The sequence below is a fragment of the Orycteropus afer genome, unplaced genomic scaffold, assembly GCF_000298275.1.
Source record: "Orycteropus afer afer isolate SDZICR_OR568_19922 unplaced genomic scaffold, OryAfe1.0 scaffold00574, whole genome shotgun sequence".
NCBI lineage: Eukaryota > Metazoa > Chordata > Mammalia > Tubulidentata > Orycteropodidae > Orycteropus > Orycteropus afer.
In genome coordinates, this window is record NW_006922161.1 from 557,068 (window position 1) to 575,386 (window position 18,319).

The 18,319-nt window shown below is 55.2% G+C and overlaps 1 protein-coding gene across 1 annotated transcript in view; it reads left to right on the top strand.

Moving 5' to 3' along the window:
• Positions 1-5,443: 5,443 nt before the first annotated feature.
• CPSF1 (cleavage and polyadenylation specific factor 1) overlaps positions 5,444-18,319 on the top strand; it is a 13,558-nt gene continuing 682 nt past the window's right edge. The window contains exons 1-34 of the mRNA XM_042783004.1: positions 5,444-5,587; positions 10,286-10,313; positions 10,398-10,540; positions 10,632-10,712; positions 11,035-11,186; positions 11,273-11,419; positions 11,516-11,655; positions 11,805-11,915; positions 12,017-12,110; positions 12,282-12,369; positions 12,444-12,566; positions 12,634-12,685; positions 12,772-12,866; positions 12,939-13,013; positions 13,089-13,169; positions 13,247-13,336; positions 13,623-13,733; positions 13,815-13,956; positions 14,216-14,394; positions 14,483-14,619; positions 14,699-14,873; positions 14,958-15,164; positions 15,257-15,346; positions 15,443-15,586; positions 15,660-15,812; positions 16,505-16,621; positions 16,695-16,785; positions 16,866-16,950; positions 17,026-17,167; positions 17,253-17,405; positions 17,583-17,759; positions 17,849-17,915; positions 18,011-18,058; positions 18,130-18,285. Of these exons, the coding sequence (XP_042638938.1) occupies positions 5,444-5,587; positions 10,286-10,313; positions 10,398-10,540; positions 10,632-10,712; positions 11,035-11,186; positions 11,273-11,419; positions 11,516-11,655; positions 11,805-11,915; positions 12,017-12,110; positions 12,282-12,369; positions 12,444-12,566; positions 12,634-12,685; positions 12,772-12,866; positions 12,939-13,013; positions 13,089-13,169; positions 13,247-13,336; positions 13,623-13,733; positions 13,815-13,956; positions 14,216-14,394; positions 14,483-14,619; positions 14,699-14,873; positions 14,958-15,164; positions 15,257-15,346; positions 15,443-15,586; positions 15,660-15,812; positions 16,505-16,621; positions 16,695-16,785; positions 16,866-16,950; positions 17,026-17,167; positions 17,253-17,405; positions 17,583-17,759; positions 17,849-17,915; positions 18,011-18,058; positions 18,130-18,285 (4,018 nt within the window). The remainder of the gene's footprint in view (positions 5,588-10,285; positions 10,314-10,397; positions 10,541-10,631; positions 10,713-11,034; positions 11,187-11,272; positions 11,420-11,515; positions 11,656-11,804; positions 11,916-12,016; positions 12,111-12,281; positions 12,370-12,443; positions 12,567-12,633; positions 12,686-12,771; positions 12,867-12,938; positions 13,014-13,088; positions 13,170-13,246; positions 13,337-13,622; positions 13,734-13,814; positions 13,957-14,215; positions 14,395-14,482; positions 14,620-14,698; positions 14,874-14,957; positions 15,165-15,256; positions 15,347-15,442; positions 15,587-15,659; positions 15,813-16,504; positions 16,622-16,694; positions 16,786-16,865; positions 16,951-17,025; positions 17,168-17,252; positions 17,406-17,582; positions 17,760-17,848; positions 17,916-18,010; positions 18,059-18,129; positions 18,286-18,319) is intronic.

Below are 18,319 nucleotides of genomic sequence, written 5' to 3' on the forward strand. Positions count from 1 at the left end.
ATTGGTTTCCCTTGTCTTTGTTGAAGAGGGTCTGTGCAGTCCTTCTGCCTAGTCCGCCATCTTGCCGGAACTCCCTCTTTCTTATTTTTGATGAATGCATCTATTGATAATAAAGCATCCTCTGATCACTGCTTTTGCTGTATCACAAAGATTTTTGTATGTTGTGTTTCATTCTCATTTGATTCAAGTAATTTTTTTTAAAATTTTCATTCTGATTCGGGTGGAAGTTTACAGAGCAAATTCATTTTCCATACAGCAGTTCATATACATTTTGCTTCATGACATTGACTGCAATTCCCCACTATGTAACAGCTTTCTTCCTACTTCCTCTCTGTAGTTACCTCTTGCTTGTGTCCTTCCCTCTTATGCACTCCCACCCCCTCTCCACCAGCTATCTCCCTGTGCAAACACTGCTTTTCTTCTCTTCCAATATTGATCATTCCAAGGAGAGTATCTACCTGATGTAAATGTTCACCCCATATGCCTGTCTATTGTTTGGCTAGAAGCCACAGGAGTGACTTCAGTCCCAGATCTGAAGGGCAGCTAGGGGCAATAGTCTCAGGGATCTCACCACACTCTATCAGAGCAGCAAATCTGGTTGATTCAGGAATTTTTTTAATTTCATTTTTTATTTCTTCTATTACCCAATTGTTTTTAAGGATGGTATTATTCAGTTAACATGTGTTTGCTCTTTTTCTGTTGGTTTTCCTATTGTTGGTTTCTAATTTTATAGCATTGTGAGCTGAGCAGATGCTTTGCAGTATTTCAATGTTAAAATTTACTGAGGCTTGCTTTGTGGCCTAACATAAGATCTATCCTGGAGAATGTTTCATATGTGCTGGAAAAGAATGTATATTGTGCTGCCGTTGGGTGAAGTGCTCTGCAGATGTCTATAAGGTCAAATTGGTTGACTGCATTGTTTAGTTCTTCTGTGTCTTTGTTGAATTTCTTCAGACTACATCTTTAATCTTCATCAGTAAGTGCTTCAAGTCATCTTCACTTTCAGCAAGGAAGGTTGTGTTGTCTGCATATTGCAGGTTGTTAGTGAGTTTTCCTCCAATCCTGATGTCACATTCTTCTTCACATAGTCTAGCTTCTCAGATTTGATTCAGAAACTGTCCCAGAACAGGGCTTAGTCCAAACTGAAAGGAGTAATGATCTTCTCCAGCAGTGTCGAGAACAGGAATTTAGAAGGCAGTGAGGGGGTTTCCAGTAGGGCAGTTACAATGACTAAGTCTTAGATATGCCTTTCTTTGAGGGGAGGCTGTGTCTTGGTTTTATAAGCACACTTGGAGGAAACTGTTGAAGTCTTGTGTGATGAGTCAGCAACATTTTTCAATGTCAAGTTTTTTTTTTCCAGGAATGTTCCTGAAGTTAGAACACTTTAAATTTTCCTGTTCTTCTGTCAAGTTTGTATCTGACACAAATGGGTCATTCTGATTTCTGGTTCTCAGAAAGTTTTCACATCTGGCATGCACGGCCATTATTTACTTTTTTATTGTGTTGAAAACATACACACTGAAATATCTACCAACACAGTTTTCACATTTACAACTCAGTGACATTAATGATACTTTTCATGTTGTGTCACCCTTATCTATATCCTGATTCAAAATATTCTACTACCATTGACATATACTCAGTGCCCTCCAAAATCTCCCCTTCCCCCCTCCCTCCTGTCCCTGTTTAACCATTAATAATCTTTGGTTCCTACGTACGTACGTCTTTCATATGAGATCATACAATGTTTGTCCTTTTGTGACTGATTTATTTCACTCAACATAATGCCGCCATTTTTTTTTTTTAGTTGTGATTTGGATGAAAATTTACAGAGCAAATTCACTTTCCATACAGCAGTTTACATACACTTTGTCTCATGACATTGACTACAATTTACCCCAATGCAACAGCTCCCCTCCCCCTTCCAATAGTTACCTCTTCCCTGTGTCTATCCCTCTATGCACTCCTACCTCCTGAGCTATCTCCCTGTGCATAAAGAGCTCTTCTTTCACCCATGATTATTCTCTCCAAGGAGTGTATCTACCTCAGGTAAATGTTCAACTCATATGCCTCTCTTTTGTTTGGCTGGAAGCCACAGGCGTTTGTTCAATTCCAGACCTGAAGGGCAGCTAGGGGCCATAGTCTCAGTTGTTCCACCAGGCTCTATCAGACCAGTAAGGCTGGTCCCCTCTTTTTTTTTTTCCCCCCAAATCATTTTGAGTTTTGTGCCACATTGTTCTCCCTTTCTATCCAATCCAGGATCTCCTACATAGATTCTCCTCTGAGTAGTTGACAGTGGTAGCCAAGCACCATCTAGTTCTTCTGGTCTCAGAGTTGTATAGGTTGAAGATCGCATGGTGTACCAGTCCCTTGGACTAATTGTTTCCATGAATTTTTGGCTTTCTTCATTCTTCTTTATTCTTGATGAGGAGAGACCCATCATTACACCTAAATGGCTGCTTGCAAGCTTTTAAGATCCCAGTCATTACTCGCCAAAGTAGGAGGTGAAACAATGTTTTGTGTAGTATGTTATGCCGATTGAACTTGATGTCCCCTGCGACGATGGTCCTGAGCCCACAGGTTCAATTACGTGTTCCCTCTGGGTAGCTGGGTGTGATCAAGAAGTGACTACAAACTTGTCCCTTGTTAGCTCTACTATACACCTGGGAATTCTCACAGAACATACAACTACACTTGTAGAACCATTGTCTGCCAATCCTACACGTAGTCTTGGGTGCACTCCTCACTGCACAGACATACCTAATAGTTCAGCCTGTCCACCCATCTATCCACCCATATACCCATCTTTGCCTTCACTAACAATGCAGTACTGTATGTGCAAAAGGGTTCATCTTTGTTGTATGCACCTCCCATGTACCTCTCTCTGTCTTCCTCTTCCTCAATGCCACCATGTTGATCACTCACATTTGGTACATTGCCCTTCTCTTCACCCAAATCAATACTTATCTCTACCTATCTAACAATGTTCCCTATCCTCCCCTCCCACCCCTGGTAACCAACAAAGAAAATTTCCTTCCATATATAAACCTTTCCTGGACTTTGACAATAATGGACTAATACAATTATTTGTCCTTCTGTGATTGACTCACCATAATGTCCTCCAAGTTCATCCACATTATGTGGTGTTTTGCAGATTCTATGTTATTCTTCAGGGTTGCACAGTATTTCATTGTCTGTACGTACCATAGGTTGGTTATCCACTCCTCAGTTGATGGGACACCTAGGTTGTTTCCATCTTCTGGCTATTGTAAATAGTGCTGTGATGAACATGGGTGTGCATATGTCTGTTCTTGTCACAGCTCTCACTTCTTTAGAATATATGCCTAGAAATGGAATGGCTGGGTCAAATGGTATTTCTAATTCCAACTTTTTAAGGAATCACCATAATGCTTTCCACAGTGGTTGGACCATTTTACAGTCCCACCAGTAGTCTATGAGAGTCACAATCTCTCCACATCCTTGCCAGCATTTGTTATTTTCTGTCTTGTTGAACTTTGCTACTAGTGCTGGGGCACAATGGTATCTTATTGTTTTGATTTGCATCTCTCTAATGGCTAATGATCGTGAGCATTTCTTCGTATGTTTGTTGCAGCCTTTGGTTTTTATTGAAAACTTATGACACATACCACATTAGGTTTATCCATGTTAACACTTGGGTTGTTTCCATTTTTCGGTTATTGTGAACAGAGGTCCGACAGACATGGGGTGGGTGTGCATGTACCTCTTTGAGTTCTTGCTTTCTATATGCTTTGAGTATGCACCTAAGTATGGAATTGCTGGGTCTTTTGGTTATTCTAAGGAGTCCTAGTGGGGCAGTGGTCAAATGCTCTGGTGCTAACCAAAAGAGTGGCGATTCAGATCCACCAGCTGCTCTGCAAGAGACATATGTAGCAGTCTGCTTCCATGAAGATTATAGTCTTGAAAATCCTATGGGGTAGTTCTGTTCTGTTGGTAGGTGCTGTGGAGTTGGTTCCAACTCACAGGGATCCAATGTATAAGATAAAGCTACTCAGTCCTGCTCCATCCTCACAATCATTATTATTTTTGAGGTCATTGTTGCGGCCACTGTGCCAATCATCTCACTGAGGGTCTTCCTCTTTTTCGTTGACCCTCTACTTTACCAAGCATGATATCCTTCTCCAGGGACTGGTCCCTCCTGATAACAAAGTATGAGAGACGAAGTCCCACCACCCTTGTTTCTAAGGAGTATTCTAGCGTAGTTCTTCCAAGACAGATTTGTTTGTTCTTCTGTCTGTCCGTAGTATATTCAATATTCTTAGCCAACATCAACACCACTGCCCCACCAGGACTCCTTATTTTGTCCTATGGGGTTGCTATGAGTCAGAATCCACTCCATAGCAATGGGTTTGGTTTGGGTTTGTAATCCAAAGGAGCCAGCTGGTGGCCACGTGGTTGCCAATTTAAACCTACCAGGTGCTCTGTGGGAGAAAGATGAGGAGGCAGTCTGCTTCTGTAAGGATTACAGTCTTGGAAACTCCATGGAGTTCTTTCTTCTTTGCCTATAGTGTCTCCAGGAATCAGAATCTACTCCACAGCAACGGGTTTCTTATTACTGTTATTCCGTGTTTCCTTTCTGAGGAGTTGCCAGGCTGTTTTCCACTCGTTTGATTTCTCATAATGCTGTTTCCATGTCCACAGACTGGTGTCCTGTGCTGATTCCTGCAGGTGACTGCTCAGGCGGTCCTGGCTCAGGGTCCTGGGAGCGGTGAGCAGGCGGGGCGGACGTCGTCGCCTCGCTGTAGGCCAGGAGGGGCAGTGTGGAAGCTCAGAAGCCCAGCGCTAGGCGGAGCTTCCGGCGGCCCACACGCCCGTCCCCGCGAGCACAACGGTTGTCCACAGCGCCGGCCGCGGCGTGGTTCCTGACCGCTCTGCGCGCGGAGACTGCCGGGGAGGCCACACGCTGCGCAGCGAGGGCGGGTCTCCTCGTTCCGCGGCCGAGACCCTCCCCCGCGGCTTCTCCTGGCTTAGGCGAGGGCTTCCCCACTGAGTGTCGGGGGAGCTTGGGTCTTGAGCCACCGCCCCTCTTTTCTGCCAGGCTCCACGCCATCCCACCCTGATCTGAGACCGCTAAATTTCTGTGTTCCAGGCGCAGAGTGAGGAGCCGAAGCACCCGTCCACCAGGAGCCGCTGTCGCCCTTGGAGTCGCTCTCGCCGCGTCAGGGCTGCGCAGGCGCAGGAGCCCGGAACCTTGGTGGCCGGAACCTTGGTGCTCAGTTTCCGCGTTCAGCCGGGCCGTGTTCGTCGCTTTTCCCAGTCCTCCTCGAGCTGGCTCGCACAGACAGGTGGGCGGGCGTGAGGAAGGCGGCGGCGCAAGGCCGAGGAGGGGACGCCGGCATCGGGGTCCTGCGCGGACGGCCCTGCTCACTGTTTCCTTGGGTCTGCGCAGCTCGGGCTGAGCGCCATGTACGCCGTGTACAAACAGGCGCATCCGCCCACCGGCCTGGAGTTCTCCATGTACTGCAACTTCTTCAACAACAGCGAGCGCACCCTCGTGGTGGCCGGGACCTCGCAGCTCTACGTGTACCGCCTCAACCGCGACGCCGAGGTAGGCCGGGGTCCGGCCGGCTGGGGGCGGCGCGGCTCTGTGAGGCGGGCACCGCCACTGCGCGAGGAGCCGGACTTCGACCGCGATCTGTCGTTCTCAGAGCCGGTTCTCAGAGTCGTCGGGTGTAACGGAGACTGGGCAAGGTGCTTCCTCAGAGACACCGACTCAGAAGCCCAGGGAGGGCCGCTATGAGTCGGGCAGCCTCGACGGCAGTGGGTTGGGGTTGCGTTGAGCCGGTCTTGACTCGTAGCAGTGTACACGCGGGCTGCCCGGCCGCGCTTGCCGTCACTGCCGTGCGACTCGGCCGCCCGGTTGCACCCGGGGACGCGGAGCCCGCATCTTTGGCCGAGCATCTGCTGAGTGCCGGGGGATAGGAACCCGGTGGTCGGTGGAGACTGCTCCCATCCAACTCCACGCAGCCAGACAGGGTGCAGGGCGGCAAGGAGGGAGGCGGCGTGCTCCCGACGCTCGGCAAGGCCCCGGACAGGACGTTCCCGGGGCAGGGCCTGGGCTTCCTCGGTGCAAGCTGACCGTACCACCGGCCCCAGTGTTCGTAAATGGCTCGTGCCGGTAGAACAGCGGTTCTGTGCTGTTGGGTCACGGATGGATTGGCGTGTCTGGAGGTGTTTCTGTTTCACGCATGGGAAGTTGTAAACTGAATGCAAAGACAAACGTTTGACTAGAATTCATTGTGAACCGTATCTTACTGTTCTGACTCACGTACAAGTTCAACTTAAAGACGAACTGGACTGGTACTCGTTTGTGTCTGGGTACTGTCTGTGTGGGGACACACTGGTAGCAGTTTCAGTAAAGTGTATTACATCCCCAGTAGAGGAAGTAACTGAGGTATTTTGGTTGCCCGAGTGCTGAGAGGTGGTTCAGGAGGGCTTCTTGCAAGAGGCCACATCTTAGTTGTTCTTGAAGGAGCGGTAAGACTTAGCCAGGCATAGGGGAGGGGAGGGTGTCCCAGGCAGAAGCACCCTTGCACAGGCCAGAGACAGTTGAGGGTGGAGTGTGAGGACGAGGATCATACTCAGCATGACTGGAGTGTAGTGTGGACATGGTGGTGGTGGGGTAGAGAGCAGACTGTGGTCAGGACTGGTCCCCACAAAGTAGTGAAGACTCACTGAAGGGTTCTGAGCAGGGACTGTTGTAGCCAAAAGGGCAGCCAGAGGGAGCTCTTTGGGTTCTCTGCTGTGGCTCTAACAGAAGACATGAATGGATGGCTTGAACAAGCAGGGATTTATTCTCTTACAGTTTAGGAGGCTAGAAGACTGAGTTCAGAGTGCCAGCTCTAGGGGCTGGGTGAGAGCCTCTCGACCTTGGGCTTCAGCTCTGCCTTTTGCTCCCAGCCACCGGAGCTAACTCAGGTAGCTGCTGTCTGCTGAGGCTGACAAATCCAAGGGTGACAAATGGCACAGAGCCAAGATTAACAAACAACATGACAGGCCACTAGTTCAAGTCCAGAGACAGTCCCAAGATCGGCAGGAAACTTGGCAGGTCGCTGAATGATGACTCGGCTACATGCAGGGTCCAAGTGTGCCAAAAAGCGCAGAGACCTTTCTCAAAGCTGCTCCTTGTATGTTGGAAGCAGACCTCATCTCCAAGGCCTCCTCAGCGGCTCACGGCAGATCCCACCATGGAGCTGATGACCAGTCTCCTCAGGGGGAGCACTATATCCAGCTGCCCAGCCGCTCAGCCAGGCCCAGCCAAGTTGACACACAACCTAACTCTCACAGGAGCTGACCTTGTTGAGCTCCTGTGTGTGTGTATGTGTGTGCGCGTTGAGTCTGTGTCACTGTGCTGCTATTTACACGAGGAGGCAGACAAAGTGGAAAAGGATGGAGTGTTCCGGTGAGAACTTTGTGAATGAACATGTGTTATCAAAATAGCCATCTTGGTTTATCTTGCTGTGAGACAGCCATTTTGAGCTCAGTAATTGGCTTTCATAGAGGTCAAAACTGAAAAAGTCATCTTGCATCAAGCTCCGTGTTGAGTGAATGGGAGCATCTTTGGCTCTTGGTACTAACTCTTGAAACTGGTCTTTGGGCTCACCTTCCAAATATTCAAACAGTTTTTTAATTTTCACCAGTAAAGTTGCCTCTTTCTTCTTGCCAGTCAGCTTTTATGCAAACGAAATTGTTATTGTTATATTTTTAACAAAGAGATTGAAGACTCACCCATTAAAATTCATTCATCTTTTAAACAGGAACTTAATAAGTGCCTGCTGTATGTCAGGCTGAGAGCCCTGGCCGCTCACTGAAAGGTTGGTGATTCGAATCTGCCAGTGGCTCCATGGGGGAAAGATGAGACTGTCAGCTTCTGTAAAAATTGACAGTCTTGGAAACCCTATGAGGCAGTTCTACTCTGTCCCATAGGGACACTGAGTTGGAATCCACTTGACGGCAGTGGGTTTGGTTTTCTGTTTGATGTGCCAGACATCTCAGCCAATGTTAGGGAGCGGCAGAGAGATGCCTGCCCTACACGGAGCTTGTATTATGCAGATAATCAGACCACAGACAAGCCATGTGGCCTGCGCGTAGGAGGTGTCAAGTGCTATGGAAGGAGCTCAGAAGCAGGAGCAGGGAGCCCCCTTGAGAAGGTGTGATTGAACAGGTGAGGGGCGAGCCCCTGGATGTCTGGGGAAGAATGTTGCAGGTAGAGGGACATCTCGCAGAAAGGTCCTGGGGCAGGAGTGTGGCTGGAGCAGAATGACTGTGGGGTGAGAAGGGTGAAAGGGCAGAGATCCTGGGGCCAGTGTAAGGATGGACTCTGAGTCCAGTGGGGCCCTGAGGCAGAGTCTTCCTCAGAGCAGTGACCTGCCCTGACTTGGGCTTTACAAGGCCACTGTGGCGGTGGTGCTGAGAACAGAGTCAGGCAACCGAGAGGTGACACAGTGAGGGGTGAGGGGTGAGGGGTGTTGGTGTGTGGCTATGGAAGAGAGGGGTCAGGGCAGCACCAGGTCATGGTCGCAGCAGCGGGTAGGGGTGAGGTTGATGTGGTCATGCTCACCTGTGTTTGTGCAGTAAGGGGCCCTGAGCACCTGTGAGCGTGGGGTGCTCTGTGCTTTCCCTGCTCGGGATTTGCTGACCTCCTGGACCTGTGGGTTGATGCTGGTCATCGGCTTTGGGAAGTTTCTGGCTGTTAATCCTTCAGATGTTGATCTGTCCTCTTGGCCTCCCCTGCTCCTTTCCTTCAAGTGTGTTTCCATCATGTGACCGTGTGCCCAGGTCACATGTTCTTTGTTGTGTTTTTCTCTACTTTGGATATATTCTAGTGAGTGGGCGTCAGGTTCATGAATTCTGCTTTAAAATTTTTTAAATTTCACACTCTGTATCTTATTTGAATGTAGAAATGCCCTTGATTGCTGCATATCCAGCAACCTTGTTAAGCTCTAATTCTAGTAATTGTTGGTAGACCATTTTCCATTTCTGTGTACACCACAGTCGTCTACAAAGAACAGTAGCTGCCCCCCAACCCACCATCCTCTTGGCATTTGTCTCCTTTTCTTTCTTGACTGCACTGGCTGGGACGTCTTGCGCTGTGTTCTCCCGATCGGAGAGGGAGAGCTTTAATGGTCAGTCAAGAGGACATTCGCTGTAGGTGCATGAATGGGTGCCGAGTGTTAGCGAATGCTTTTCCTGTCTGCCAGACACCCACATGGCTTTCTCAGCACTGACAATGTGGTAAATGAGATTGGCACATGCCGGGTGGTAACTGCAGTCCTGGAGGTAACCTGGTGGAGGCGCAGGACAGCTCAGGTGCTGACTCAGGCTGACGTTGTGCCTCGCGTTTTGGGTTTTGTGTGTGTGTGTGTGTGTGGTTTTGTTTTACTGTTGGTCATTTTGTAAACGTTTGGTGGAATTTGCTGGGAAGTCTGGAATTTTCTTGGTTTGCTGAGAGGTGAGTGTTGCACTCAGGGAATACCCTCACCATCTGTGGTATTGTCACCTGGGCGTCCTAAAGCCGGAGCTTCCCCCAGGGCCCTGTGTGGGTGTAACAACTGTGGTCTTTTTCATTCTGTGTTTACAGTTTTCCTTTGCCTTGAAGGGATGGTGAATAACTGTTTGTGGATTTTTTTTTTCCCCTAAACTTTTTATGGTGATTTAAGGAGCTCTGGTGGTGTAGTGCCTAAGCATTTGACTGCTAACCAGAAGGTTAGCGGTTCAAACCTACCAGCTGCTCCTCTGAAGGAAGTTGGAGCAATCTACTTCTGTTGAGATTTACCGCCTGGGGAAATGGGAGACTTGACAGCAGTGAGTTTATTGTGATTTGGGTGATATTTTCCAGAGCACGTTTGTCTCGCATCCTGTGGTCTGTACACGTCTTACCTTGTGTTGCTGTGGGGCTGTGGGTTGGTTGGTTTTGAATGTATTGAGTAGCCAGGAGCAAGGAGCCTCTTCCAGTCCTGGATGGGGGAAGGCTCGGGAAGGTTATCTTTTCAGGGCCTGGCCAGGCCACAGCTTGCAAACCTATGCAGCAGCCTGGCCACACTTACTCCGTTGGGTTTGGAAGGCGAGCGTTCTGCCTTCCGGGTGGGGCGGTCCGATGCCTACCGTGCTGGGTGGAGGCGCCTCAGGACTCCCAGCAGAGTGAGGGCTCCTGCTGCCTCAGCTGACTGGCCCCGCCATCATCTCCTCAGAGAAAGTGGCCTGGTGCCTGGGCCATGACGTGTTCCGTCGCTGCCCTCTCTTCTAGGCGCTGACCAAGAATGACCGGAGCACAGGTGAGTGAGGAGGCGTGGCTGCCAGGCCTTGCACCTGCTGCAGTGGATGGTGGTCCAAGCCCACACCCATCGGCCTCTTTGCAGAGGGGAAAGCCCACCGGGAGCACCGGGAGAGGCTGGAGCTGGTGGCCTCCTTCTCCTTCTTTGGGAACGTCATGTCCATGGCCAGCGTGCAGCTGGCAGGTGCCAAGAGGGATGCCCTGCTCCTCAGCTTCCAGGATGCCAAGGTGGGCTGGCCAGCAAGTGGTGGGAGTGGGGGCGAGCCACGCAGGGAGCAGGGGCTGGTGGTGGGCACAGTCTTGACCTTTGTCCCTCCAGCTGTCAGTGGTGGAGTATGACCCAGGGACCCACGACCTGAAGACACTGTCCTTGCACTACTTTGAGGAGCCAGAGCTGAGGGTAGGCCTGACTGGCTCCCCCTTCAACCTGGCCTCCATGTCCCTGGGATCAGGGTCCTCCCACCTCAATGTCCCCGTGATTAGGGTCCCCAGCCTCAGTGTCCTCCAGCGTCGGCATCCCTGGGGTCAGTGTCCTCCAGCTTCAGTAACCCCCAGCCTTGGCATCCCTAGGGTCAGGGCCCCCAGCCTCGGAATCCCAGGGTCAGGGCCCCCAGCCTCAGCGTCCCTGGGGTCAGTCCCCCAGCCTCACTGTCCTCCAGCCTCAGCATCCCAGGGTCAGGGCCCTCCTACCTGTGACCTGGCTGATGCTTCCTGCCTCCCAGGATGGGTTTGTGCAGAATGTGCACACACCACGGGTGCGGGTGGACCCCGACGGGCGCTGTGCTGTCATGCTCACCTACGGCACGCGGCTGGTGGTGCTGCCATTCCGCAGGGAGAGCCTGGCCGAGGAGCACGAGGGGCTCATGGGTGAGGGGTGAGTACTGTGTGGACGGACAGTGGGTGCCTGTGTTCTGGGGCCGAGGGGCTCTCCACCCACCTGTTGAAACCCCGTGCCCCTAGGCAGAGGTCCAGCTTCCTGCCCAGCTACATCATTGACGTCCGGGCCCTGGATGAGAAGCTTCTCAATGTCACTGACCTACAGTTCCTGCATGGCTACTACGAGCCCACCCTACTCATCCTGTTTGAGCCCAACCAGACCTGGCCTGGGTGAGGCTGGGCTCACTGCCCAGCACGGAGGGGCCTGCAGGGTGGGGGAGGCAGCAGGAGTGGAGCCTGGAGTGCTGACACTGCCTGTGCCCCCAGGCGGGTGGCCGTGCGGCAGGACACGTGCTCCATAGTGGCCATCTCTCTGAACATCACGCAGAAGGTCCACCCTGTCATCTGGTCACTCACTAACCTGCCCTTTGACTGCACCCAGGCTCTGGCCGTGCCCAAGCCCATAGGTGAGGGGCCAAGGGCTGCAGGTGGAACAGGAGCTGTGGAGGCCAAAGCTGCCCAGTCCCATCCACTCCCTTCAGGCAAAGGGGGAAGGTGGTTGGGTGGGATGGGGACTGTAGGGTCAAAACCACCCAGTCTTGTCCATTCCCTCCAGGTGGGGTGGTGGTGTTTGCCGTCAACTCGCTGCTGTACCTGAACCAGAGTGTGCCCCCTTACGGCGTGGCCCTCAACAGCCTCACCACAGGCACCACTGCCTTTCCCCTGCGTGAGTGAAAGAGGCCGTGGGTTGGGGGGCGGAACCACAGGGCAAAGGTGCTGGGGCCGTGGGCCATGGGCCAAGAGCTATCGACTGGCCCTGCTATGCAGGCACACAAGAAGGCCTGCGGATCACCCTGGACTGTGCTCAGGCCGCTTTCATCTCCTATGACAAGATGGTTATCTCCCTCAAGGGTGGTGAGATGTGAGTCCCTAACTTGACCCTCCCCACCTCCAGCCCTGTCCCCACAGTGTCCATCTCCCCCACCTCCAGCCCTGTCCCCACAGTGTCCACCTCCCCCACCTCCAGCCCTGTCCCCGGTGTCCACCTTCCCCACCTCCAGCCCTGTCCCCACTGTGTCTACCTTCCCCCCAGCTACGTGCTGACTCTCATCACTGATGGGATGCGAAGTGTCCGAGCCTTCCACTTTGACAAAGCAGCTGCAAGCGTCCTTACCACCAGTGTGAGTGGGGGCAGGACAGGAAAGTGGGGCTGGCTTCTGGGCTGCTGCATGCTCTCACCTCCCATCCTCCCTAGATGGTCACCATGGAGCCTGGGTACCTGTTTCTGGGCTCTCGCCTGGGCAACTCTCTCCTGCTCAAGTACACAGAAAAGCTGCAGGAGCCCCCAGCCAGCACTGTCCGTGAGGCTGCCGACAAGGTGGGTGGCTTGGGGCTGGGGGCTAGAGGGGCAGGTCCCAGGCCGCTCACTGCCCTCCCACCCACAGGAAGAACCGCCCATGAAGAAGAAGCGGGTGGACGCTGCTGTGGGCTGGTCAGGTGAGGGGCCAGGGGTCAGGAAGACCCAGTGGCTGTGGATGGGAGTCAGGTGGTACAGGTGGACTCAGGGGCTCTTGGTGCTACAGGGGGCAAGTCGGTGCCTCAGGACGAAGTGGATGAGATCGAGGTGTATGGGAGTGAGGCCCAGTCAGGCACGCAGCTGGCCACCTACTCTTTTGAGGTGAGGTTGGGGCCGGGGTGCCCGGGTACCCATCCCCCACAGCTGCCCACCTCACTGCTTCTGTGCCCTCAGGTGTGTGACAGCATCCTCAACATTGGACCCTGTGCCAATGCCGCCATGGGCGAGCCTGCTTTCCTCTCTGAAGAGGTGCTTAAAGGGGATGGAGGCGGGGGGAGGGTGGTTCTGTGAGGGTGGTGGCCCTCATCCCCACTTCTGGTGCAGTTCCAGAACAGTCCTGAGCCAGACCTGGAGATCGTGGTTTGCTCTGGCTATGGGAAGAACGGGGCCCTGTCGGTGCTGCAGGTGTGTGGCAGGCGGGCGGGACGGGTGCACCAGACTCCTGACTCCTGGACTAGGCTGACCCCTCTCACCATTCACAGAAGAGCATCCGGCCCCAGGTAGTGACGACCTTTGAACTGCCTGGCTGCTATGACATGTGGACAGTCATCGCTCCTGTGCGTAAGGAGGAGGTAGGTGTGGCCCTCGGGCCTGTGGGCGCGTTTGCCTGGGAGTTGTGTGCCCAGAGAACCGTGTGCTCTGGCTGAGACCTCAGCAGAGACGGACTGTTCTCCTAAGTGCTCTTGGGGCTACCTGGTGGGGCCCCCCCACCCTGTGGGCCCCGCTTCCTTGTGGGCCTTGGGGCATGCAGGCCTCCCTGGCCGTGCTCAGGTTGATGGCTTGTCCTGAGCTGGCTGCTCAGCAAAAAGGGGCTGGGAGGACCAGATGTGGCTCCTTGCTCCCTCTGTGCCCTCACAGGATGAGACTTCCAAAGGGGAGGGCTCAGAGCAGGAGCCCAGTCCCCCCGAGGCAGAAGAGGAGGGAAAGAGACATGGCTTCTTGATCCTGAGCCGGGAGGACTCCACTATGGTGAGGGCGCCCAGGGCCCAGGGCCTGGGGGCTACCGGGTCCCCATTAGGGGCCCCCTTATTCACCACTCTGCTGCCTCAGATCCTGCAGACCGGGCAGGAGATCATGGAGCTGGACACCAGTGGCTTTGCCACACAGGGCCCCACAGTCTTCGCTGGCAACATTGGGGACAACCGTTATATTGTGCAAGTGTCACCGCTGGGCATACGTCTGTTGGAAGGAGGTGGGTGAGGGGGGTCGGGTGCATGTGTACTGCTGAGAGGAGCAGTTGAATGGGGCCGGGCACATGTATACTGCTGGGAGCAGTGAGCGGTGAGCGGGGCCGGGCACTGTGTACTGCTGAGAGGAAGGGGTGAGTGGGGCCGGGAGTGTGCACTGCTGGGAGGAGGGGGTGAGCAGGGCCGGGTGTGTGTGCACTGCTGGGAGGGAGGGAAGTGAGGGGCATGTTCTAGGGTCAAATCACTGCCCTCTGGTGCCCACAGTGAACCAACTGCACTTCATCCCTGTGGACCTGGGCTCCCCCATCGTGCACTGTGCCGTGGCCGACCCCTACGTGGTCATCATGAGTGCCGAGGGCCATGTCACCATGTTCTTGCTCAAGAGTGACTCCTACGGGGGCCGTCACCACCGCCTGGCGCTCCACAAGCCCCCGCTGCACCATGTAGGCCTGGTCTAGCGCACCTCACCCTGCTGTCCCCACCCTGTTGTCCCCTCACCCTGCCGTGCTGAGCCTTTGTGTCTCCCCACAGCAGTCCAAGGTGATCACACTGTGTGTGTACCGTGATGTCAGTGGCATGTTCACCACAGAGAGTCGCCTGGGTGGGGCCCGTGATGAGTTGGGAGCCCGGAGTGGCTCAGAGGCTGAGGGCCTGGGCTCGGAAACCAGGTGTGTGTGTGTGGGGGGGGACGCAGGGGGTCTTGGGGCTTGGCCCTGTGACAACCCTGTGACATGCCACCTGGTTTAGTCCCACAGTGGATGACGAAGAGGAGATGTTGTACGGGGACTCGAGCTCCCTCTTTAGCCCCAGCAAGGAGGAGGCCCGGAGGGGCAGCCAGCCCCCCGCTGACCGAGAGCCTGTGCCCTTCCGTGCTGAGCCCACCCACTGGTGCCTGCTGGTGCGGGAGAATGGAGCCATGGAGGTGGGTGGACCCTGTCCTGCAAGACCCAGCCTGGTCCCACCCCCACCTGTGCTGGCTGACCACTGCCACCCTGCTCCTCTCTAGATCTATCAGCTCCCTGACTGGCGGCTGGTGCTGTTGGTGAAGAACTTTCCTGTGGGGCAGAGGGTGCTGGTGGACAGCTCCTTCGGACAGCCCACCCCTCAGGGCGAGGCCCGCAAGGAGGAAGTCACACGCCAGGGCGAGCTACCCCTGGTCAAGGAGGTGCTGCTGGTGGCACTGGGCAGCCGTCAGAGCCGGCCCTACCTGCTGGTGAGGGCGGGGGCCCCCCTGCTGCCCCCTCACAGTCCCACACTGCTGCCCCCCCATTTACCGCACCGACGGCCCTACACTGCTCCCCTTAGGTGCACGTGGACCAGGAGCTGCTCATCTATGAGGCCTTCCCCCACGACTCCCAGCTCGGCCAGGGCAACCTCAAAGTCCGTTTCAAGAAGGTGCTGGTGATGTGTTCCTGCCTGGGACTGGGGGGTGGGACGGGGTCAGGGCGGGGGGGGGGGCAGGGGGGCAAGGCCTCACACACCCTCCCCCAGGTCCCCCACAACATCAACTTCCGGGAGAAAAGGCCGAAGCCATCCAAGAAGAAGGCTGAGGGAGGTGGTGCTGAGGAGGGGGCTGTGTCTCGGGCCCGTGTGGCACGTTTCCGCTACTTCGAGGACATTTATGGCTACTCAGGGGTAGGGCAGGCTGGCCTCGGGTGCCAGGGCATGGGCGACGAGCGGCTGGCCACCTCACACTGCCTGCTCCTAGGTGTTCATCTGCGGCCCCTCGCCCCACTGGCTCCTCGTGACTGGCCGGGGAGCCCTGCGGCTACACCCCATGGGCATCGATGGCCCCATTGATTCCTTTGCTCCCTTCCACAACGTTAACTGTCCCCATGGCTTCCTGTATTTCAACAGACAGGTAGGTAGGGGCCGCTGTCTACCCTCACCAGTGCTGCCTGGGCTGGTGCTGGGATGAAAGTCCTTCCTGAATCCCAGAGCCAGCTGGGGGCCAAGGACAGTGGCATGGACCTGGGGCTTCTGCCAAAGGAGCTGGGGGTGGAGGGTGAGCTGCCGGGTGGGCTTGCCCCTGGGACCAGCATCCAGTCACGGCTCTGGTGGCTTGTCTGCCCAGTGTCACTCTTGCCCAGGTCTGGCAGTCTCTTTGAGGAACCAGAGCATGGTGGTTTGAAGCCAGCTGTGTGGGGACCAGTCATGTATCCTCTGAGCCTCAGTGTCCTCATCTGTATTTGAGATGGGACAGTTGCTACTTGGGCCATTTGAAAACGAGCTGAGTTACAACCTGGGGGTATTCACGGGGGGCTGGGGGACACACACACACTGTGTCACCCCATGTGGGTAGGAGTGTCTGGGCCTCATGTAGTCCTCTTAGTCTCATCTGTGTGGCCCCTTGCCTGGGCCCCCAGTATACTCCAGCTGCTGGCCGCCTGCCTGGTGCCCAGCACCCACAGCCCAAGGAGAGAGCTCTGCACAGCTCTGAACACCCACTGCCCCGGTCCCCTGGCTGCAGCAGCCGACAGTACAGCCAATGCAGAAGGCAGGCCTCCAGGTGCCCTGGGACCATCCACTCATGCTGCTGCCCTGTTGCCCCAGGGTGAGCTGCGCATCAGCGTCCTGCCTGCCTACCTGTCCTACGACGCCCCGTGGCCAGTCAGGAAGGTCCCACTGCGCTGCACCGCCCACTATGTGGCCTACCATGTGGAGTCCAAGGTCTGACCCCCCCCCTCACCTCGGGTTCTGGGCCTGGCCCTGCCTGGCTGCTGATGCCTGGCCCCATTCCCAGGTATATGCAGTTGCCACAAGCACCAATGCACCCTGTACTCGCATCCCCCGCATGACGGGTGAAGAGAAGGAGTTTGAGACCATCGAAAGAGGTGCGTCCCACCTGCAGCCATCAGGGCACCTTCCTGACCTCCGCTCCCCGTGACCACCACCCCTCACCCTCTCCCCACAGATGACCGCTATATCCACCCTCAGCAGGAAGCTTTCTCCATCCAGCTGATCTCTCCAGTCAGCTGGGAGGCCATTCCCAACGCCAGGTGGGCCTTGGCCCTGGGACGGGTGGGCCTGGGCTGTGTGTGGTGGGGTGCATCTTTACAAGTCTCCCACCTCAGGATTGAGCTGGAGGAATGGGAGCATGTGACGTGCATGAAGACAGTGTCCCTGCGCAGCGAGGAGACCGTGTCAGGCCTCAAGGGCTATGTGGCTGCTGGCACCTGCCTCATGCAGGGGGAGGAGGTCACTTGCCGAGGGCGGGTAAGGCTGGGCAAGTGGGGGGCAGGGGAGAGGCATCTCGTGACCCTGTGCTGTCCCTACATGCTGTGGCTCCCAAATCCTTCAGATCCTGATAATGGACGTGATTGAGGTAGTGCCCGAGCCTGGCCAGCCCTTGACCAAGAACAAGTTCAAGGTTTTGTATGAGAAAGAACAGAAGGGGCCAGTGACTGCCCTGTGCCACTGCAATGGCCATCTGGTGTCAGCCATCGGTCAGAAGGTGTGGCCTCCCCCAGCTCCCTTCACCCCTGAGAGCCGGCTCCCCTGCACTCACCCTGGGCTCCTTGCCCCAGGTTGGCTCCATTCACCCTGCACCCCTGGGGACCAGGTCCCTTGAGCCCCCCCCCCCAGGAGTTGCGCTCTTGCTCCCCCTGAGCCAGCTCCCCCCACCCCCCAGATCTTCCTGTGGAGCCTGCGTGCCAGCGAGCTGACGGGCATGGCCTTCATCGACACACAGCTCTACATCCACCAGATGATCAGTGTGAAGAACTTCATCTTGGCTGCAGACGTCATGAAGAGCATCTCACTGCTGCGCTACCAGGAGGAGAGCAAAACCCTGAGCCTCGTGTCTCGGGTACCTGGGGGGCCTGTCCAGGGCTGGCAGGGGAGGGCTGTCTGGGCAGGGCTAGCGAAAGCTGACCTGACCTCCCTGCCCCTCTGCAGGATGCCAAGCCCCTGGAGGTGTACAGCGTGGACTTCATGGTGGACAACGCCCAGTTGGGCTTCCTGGGTGAGCAGGCGCAGCGGGACTTGGCAGGCATGGTGGGACTCGGGCTGGGCTCTGCGGGGGTGGCCGGCTGACCATCTCTGGCCTGTTCTCCCCAGTCTCTGACCGAGACCGAAACCTCATGGTGTACATGTACCTGCCAGAAGGTGAGGGTGCCCTCCCCCTGGGGTGGGAGGAGTGGGGGCCCTGGCAGGTAGTGACCACAATCTCTGCCCAGCCAAGGAGAGTTTTGGGGGGATGCGTCTACTGCGGCGGGCTGACTTCCACGTGGGTGCCCACGTGAATACCTTCTGGAGGACCCCATGCCGGGGTGCTGCTGAGGGGCCCAGCAAGAAGTCAGTGGTATGGGAGAACAAGCACATCACGTGGTTCGGTGCGTGGGGCGGGTAAGGGGAGGCAGGGTAGGG